General features: G+C 54.2%; 1 protein-coding gene across 1 annotated transcript; it reads left to right on the forward strand.

The window, feature by feature from the left end:
• The first annotated feature begins 2,575 nt into the window (after positions 1–2,575).
• On the forward strand, positions 2,576–2,909 carry LOC141264535 (histone H4). Its single transcript, XM_073676810.1, has one exon. The coding sequence runs from the start codon at positions 2,576–2,578 to the stop codon at positions 2,885–2,887; it is 312 nt and encodes a 103-aa protein (XP_073532911.1). The 3' UTR covers positions 2,888–2,909.
• Positions 2,910–6,000: the final 3,091 nt, after the last annotated feature.

A 6,000-nucleotide genomic window follows, 5' to 3' on the forward strand; every position in this document is an offset into this window, starting at 1 on the left:
GGCTTCACGAGTAATGTCACTGCTGCGCCCCCCACAGGCCTCACGAGTAATGTCACTGCTGCGCCCCCCACAGGCCTCACGAGTAATGTCACTGCTGCGCCCCCCACAGGCCTCACGAGTAATGTCACTGCTGCGCCCCCCACAGGCCTCACGAGTAATGTCACTGCTGCGCCCCCCACAGGCCTCACGAGTAATGTCACTGCTGCGCCCCCCACAGGCCTCACGAGTAATGTCACTGCTGCGCCCCCCACAGGCCTCACGGTTAATGTCACTGCTGCGCCCCCCACAGGCCTCACGGTTAATGTCACTGCTGCGCCCCCCACAGGCAATGTCATTGCTGCGCCCCCCACAGGCTTCACGAGTAATGTCACTGCTGCTCCCCCCACAGGCCTCACAGGTAATGTCACAGCTGCTCCCCCCACAGGCCTCACAGGTAATGTCACTGCTGCGCCCCCCACAGGTAATGTCACTGCTGCGCCCCCCACAGGCCTCACGGGTAATGTCACTGCTGCGCCCCCCACAGGCCTCACGGGTAATGTCACTGCTGCGCCCCCCACAGGTAATGTCACAGCTGCGCCCCCCACAGGCTTCACGAGTAATGTCACTGCTGCTCCCCCCACAGGCCTCACGGGTAATGTCACTGCTGCGCCCCCCACAGGTAATGTCACAGCTGCGCCCCCCACAGGCTTCACGAGTAATGTCACTGCTGCTCCCCCCACAGGCCTCACGGGTAATGTCACAGCTGCGCCCCCCACAGGCTTCACGAGTAATGTCATTACTGCTCCCCCCACAGGCCTCACAGGTAATGTCACTGCTGCGCCCCCCACAGGTAATGTCACTGCTGCGCCCCCCACAGGCCTCACGAGTAATGTCACTGCTGCGCCCCCCACAGGCCTCACGGGTAATGTCACTGCTGCGCCCCCCCACAGGTAATGTCACAGCTGCGCCCCCCACAGGCTTCACGAGTAATGTCACTGCTGCGCCCCCCACAGGCCTCACGAGTAATGTCACTGCTGCGCCCCCCACAGGCCTCACGAGTAATGTCACTGCTGCGCCCCCCACAGGCCTCACGAGTAATGTCACTGCTGCGCCCCCCACAGGCCTCACGAGTAATGTCACTGCTGCGCACCCCACAGGCCTCACGAGTAATGTCACTGCTGCGCCCCCCACAGGCCTCACGAGTAATGTCACTGCTGCGCCCCCCACAGGCCTCACGGTTAATGTCACTGCTGCGCCCCCCACAGGCAATGTCATTGCTGCGCCCCCCACAGGCTTCACGAGTAATGTCACTGCTGCTCCCCCCACAGGCCTCACAGGTAATGTCACTGCTGCGCCCCCCACAGGTAATGTCACTGCTGCGCCCCCCACAGGCCTCACGGGTAATGTCACTGCTGCGCCCCCCACAGGCCTCACGGGTAATGTCACTGCTGCGCCCCCCACAGGTATTGTCACAGCTGCGCCCCCCACAGGCTTCACGAGTAATGTCACTGCTGCTCCCCCCACAGGCCTCACGGGTAATGTCACTGCTGCGCCCCCCACAGGTAATGTCACAGCTGCGCCCCCCACAGGCTTCACGAGTAATGTCACTGCTGCTCCCCCCACAGGCCTCACGGGTAATGTCACAGCTGCGCCCCCCACAGGCTTCACGAGTAATGTCATTGCTGCTCCCCCCACAGGCCTCACTGGTAATGTCACTGCTGCGCCCCCCACAGGCTTCACGAGTAATGTCACTGCTGCTCCCCCCACAGGCCTCACGAGTAATGTCACTGCTGCGCCCCCCACAGGTAATGTCACTGCTGCGCCCCCCACAGGCCTCACGGGTAATGTCACTGCTGCGCCCCCCACAGGTAATGTCACAGCTGCGCCCCCCACAGGCTTCACGAGTAATGTCACTGCTGCTCCCCCCACAGGCCTCACGGGTAATGTCACTGCTGCGCCCCCCACAGGTAATGTCACAGCTGCGCCCCCCACAGGCTTCACGAGTAATGTCACTGCTGCGCCCCCCACAGGCTTCACGAGTAATGTCACTGCTGCACCCCCCACAGGCCTCACGGGTAATGTCACTGCTGCACCCCCCACAGGCAATGTCACTGCTGCGCCCCCCACAGGCAATGTCACTGCTGCGCCCCCCACAGGCCTCACAGGCAATGTCACTGCTGCGCCCCCCACAGGCTTCTGCTGGTAATGGTGCAGATGAGCGGTTAACTCTTTCAGTGCTGGGTGACGTGTCGGCTCAGATTGGACCTCTGCACACCCTTTACTCCCCTGAGCGGTAGAGGCGTCTGATCGATGAGGATCTCCCATTATAACTGATGGGGGAGCAGAGACCCCGAGATGACACAATATAGAGAAACGCGGGAACATAACAACAAGGAGCAGGAAATGTAAACTATAACAGTCCTGTGCTCAACCAATCAGAGAGCAAGGGGAGGAGCCAGTAATGTAAATGCCTGAGAAAACCTGCCCCAGAAACACGTCATCAGTGGTTCTCTCTCAGGTCCACAGAGTTTCCATATAAACGAGGGCTCGGCTCTGATTCCCTCAATCTGGTGCAGAATTTTTGACAATATTGAAGATGTCTGGTCGAGGTAAAGGAGGGAAAGGTCTCGGGAAGGGCGGCGCCAAGCGGCACAGGAAGGTACTGCGTGATAACATCCAGGGCATCACCAAGCCTGCCATCCGCCGTCTCGCTCGCAGGGGAGGCGTCAAGCGCATCTCCGGCCTCATCTATGAGGAGACTCGCGGCGTCCTGAAAGTCTTCCTGGAGAACGTGATCCGTGACGCCGTCACCTACACCGAGCACGCCAAGAGGAAGACCGTCACCGCCATGGACGTGGTGTACGCGCTCAAGCGCCAGGGCCGCACTCTCTACGGCTTCGGAGGTTAATTGTGTTCTCCGCTCCATCCTCACCCCCCAAAGGCTCTTATCAGAGCCGCCCACATGTAAGTGAGAGGCTACAATTCCCGGGGCTGGTAGTCCCTAAATGTCTTAAGATCGTGCAGATGTCTTAGGATGTTGAGTGTTAATCTGGGAGAAAACTGAATTGTACCTGGTCGGAATCCTCTCACCGCTGGTCGGCGCTCTGCTCCGGTTACTGCGTGCTGATGGGTTTAGCCTCCTTGTGATTCCAGCTCTGGCTGATTGCTTTTGCCTATTGAGGTTGATGGGCCGTGGAGTTCAGCGATCACTGGTCGTTTACGATCAGGGGTGGATTAAGAGTAGCAAGGGCCCCGGGCAGTTTAGAAGGCGCGGGCCCCCCCCACCCCCACACCTGATTTATCACGTGACATGTCACATGATCCCCTGTGATAGATCATGTGATAGTTCACAGGAAATTAATTTGGCACAATATTAATTGTGCTGCCTCATCTGAGAGCAGCACAATATTGGGGCAGATACCCTGATTCCAGCGATGTGTCACTTTTTCAGCTGCTTGTTGTCATTTTGAGAAAATCACCGTTTCATCTGCTGCAGATCTAGCAGCTCTCTGAATGCTGCGCTCTGTATAGCCCCGCCCACACCACTGATTGGCAGCTTTCTGCCCATGCTCAGTGTACACAGAAATCTACTGATCAGTGATGGGGGTGGGGTCCTACAGAACTTACTAGTCATCTAGTGATAATTACCTTCTGACAAATCAATGATTTTATCAAAACAACACTAAGCAGCCCAGTAAGTGACACATTACTGGAATCAGTGCCTCTAACCCTACATTATGCTGCTCTCAGATTAGGTGGCAAAAACCTCTCCCTCAGCAGAAAGTCACAGCATGGTTAAAAAACGGGATCTTTTATGATTTTCTCATAATAAATAAAAAAGGACATGCAAGTCCTCCAAACTATTTTCCGTTTCTCTATAGGGGAGGTCCTAAATCTTTCTTGTTCTTTAGTTGATCACATGTCAAAAAAGCAAAGCATTTACTATGAACTCGCCTAAAAAATATACACTGGGAGAGTAATATCATCATCTGCATGTAAATATTCCTTGACTCTAAGGGCTCGCTCACACTGTCGTATAACACGGCCGAATGCTATGTGATGTTTTATCGGATAGGACTCGGCCCTATGTTATACTATGGGACAGTGCAGATCTGCGATTATTGGCATGAGAAAATAATCTCATTCGATATTCGGACCATGTGCACCCACACAAGTCTACGGGTGCACGTAAAACATTGGACTGCACTCGGATGTCATCCAAGTGCAGTCCGATGAACACTCACAGAGACTATGGAGAAGATGGAGAAATTAAGTTCTCCATCTTCTCCATATCTGTGCTGCGAGAGAATCGGATCACACTCAGTTGAAGCTCTGACAGAGTTTGAGCCGAGTGTCATTAGCATAATTGGCCCTATTCTCTTGCTTGAGAGAATATATGGCTTAGTGAGTGGACCCTAAAACTGAATAGTAGTGAAGGACAGGCACCTCACAAGCGGGATCCATGTAGCTCTCAGATGTCATGTAGGTAGGGCTTCATTCCATGGGGTAGGGCTTCATTCCATGGGGTAGGGCTTAATTTCAAGGTATATAAAAAAAATGGACTTCAAATAAAAATTAAATAAACACAAAAAGCTGTAATTGAATTATTTTTTTCGTATTTATGTTTGCAGCCCCTTTAAAAACCCTTTGAGGACCAAGGCACATATATGTCCCATAGTTTTAAGCTGGAAAAAAATTTGATTGAATAAAATTTAAGGTCCTCGAAGGTTTAAGTAGGTCATAAGAGACATCAGGAGGCCGCACGGCGCCAACTATACTCAGCAGGAGGCCGCATGCAGTCATGCACACACACAAACATATACAGACACGCATAAACACACTTGAAACACAAAAATACATACAAACAGACATCACACAATGACATCTACACACACACTCACACACCTGCCCCAACACACACACATGCGCACACACACACGCCCACACACACATCTGTGTATGTGTGTGTGTGTGTGTATAATTTGTGTGTGTGTATTTTTTTTTAAGTTAAAAACAAGTAAAATGCATGTGGCATCAATATCAAGACTCCAGATATAAGGACCTATTCACACTGAATTTTGCGATGCATTCATCTCCTCTTTCCAGGCTTCTATCTAAATCCCTGATAAATGGCATTCAGATGTGCCTTGACACGGCCATTGATTTGAACAAAGGCAAACCGAGGCTAAAGTCTGAATCTTCAGGCTCCATTTGCTCGGCTTTCAGATGTCTCATTTCAGACAGCACAATCCTGAATTTCAGGGATTCAGTTGTAAGCCTTGTGTAAAACCTGAATGCAGCGCTGGATGTAGTGTGAATAGGTCCTTACATCCTACACTACCTCAGGGGATTGTTGTTATGGAGTATTGCCCCTGGGTGGCCGCAGTTATGACCACCACCAGGGCTCGCGGTCACCCACCCTAGCTTTGGTATTCTGGGGAGCTGGTATAATGAATATCTGAGAAGAGCCCTAGAGAAGCAAGAACAGTGGACAACCAAGAGGTGGTGGCCTCAAGTCAGGTGTAGTGTTCAACAGGGCAGGACTTTCTAACCTGCCCCCACCCACACACACCTGCCCCCACACACACACACACACCTGCCCCCACACACACACACACACCTGCCCCCACACACACACACACCTGCCCCCACACACACACACACCTGCCCCCACACACACACACACCTGCCCCCCCACACACACACACCTGCCCCCACACACACACACACCTGCCCCCACACACACACACACCTGCCCCCACACACACACACACCTGCCCCCCCACACACACACCTGCCCCCCCACACACACACCTGCCCCCCCACACACACACCTGCCCCCCCACACACACACCTGCCCCCCCACACACACACCTGCCCACACACCCACCTGCCCACACACACCCACCTGCCCACACACACCCACCTGCCCACACACACACCCGCCCCCCCCACACACACACCCGCCCCCACACACACACACACCTGCCCCCACACACACACACCTGCCCCCCCCACACA

The sequence above is a fragment of the Phyllobates terribilis genome, unplaced genomic scaffold (genome assembly GCF_046119375.1).
Source record: "Phyllobates terribilis strain yellow unplaced genomic scaffold, ASM4611937v1 Scaffold_4__5_contigs__length_816908805, whole genome shotgun sequence".
Classification (NCBI taxonomy): Eukaryota; Metazoa; Chordata; class Amphibia; order Anura; family Dendrobatidae; genus Phyllobates; species Phyllobates terribilis.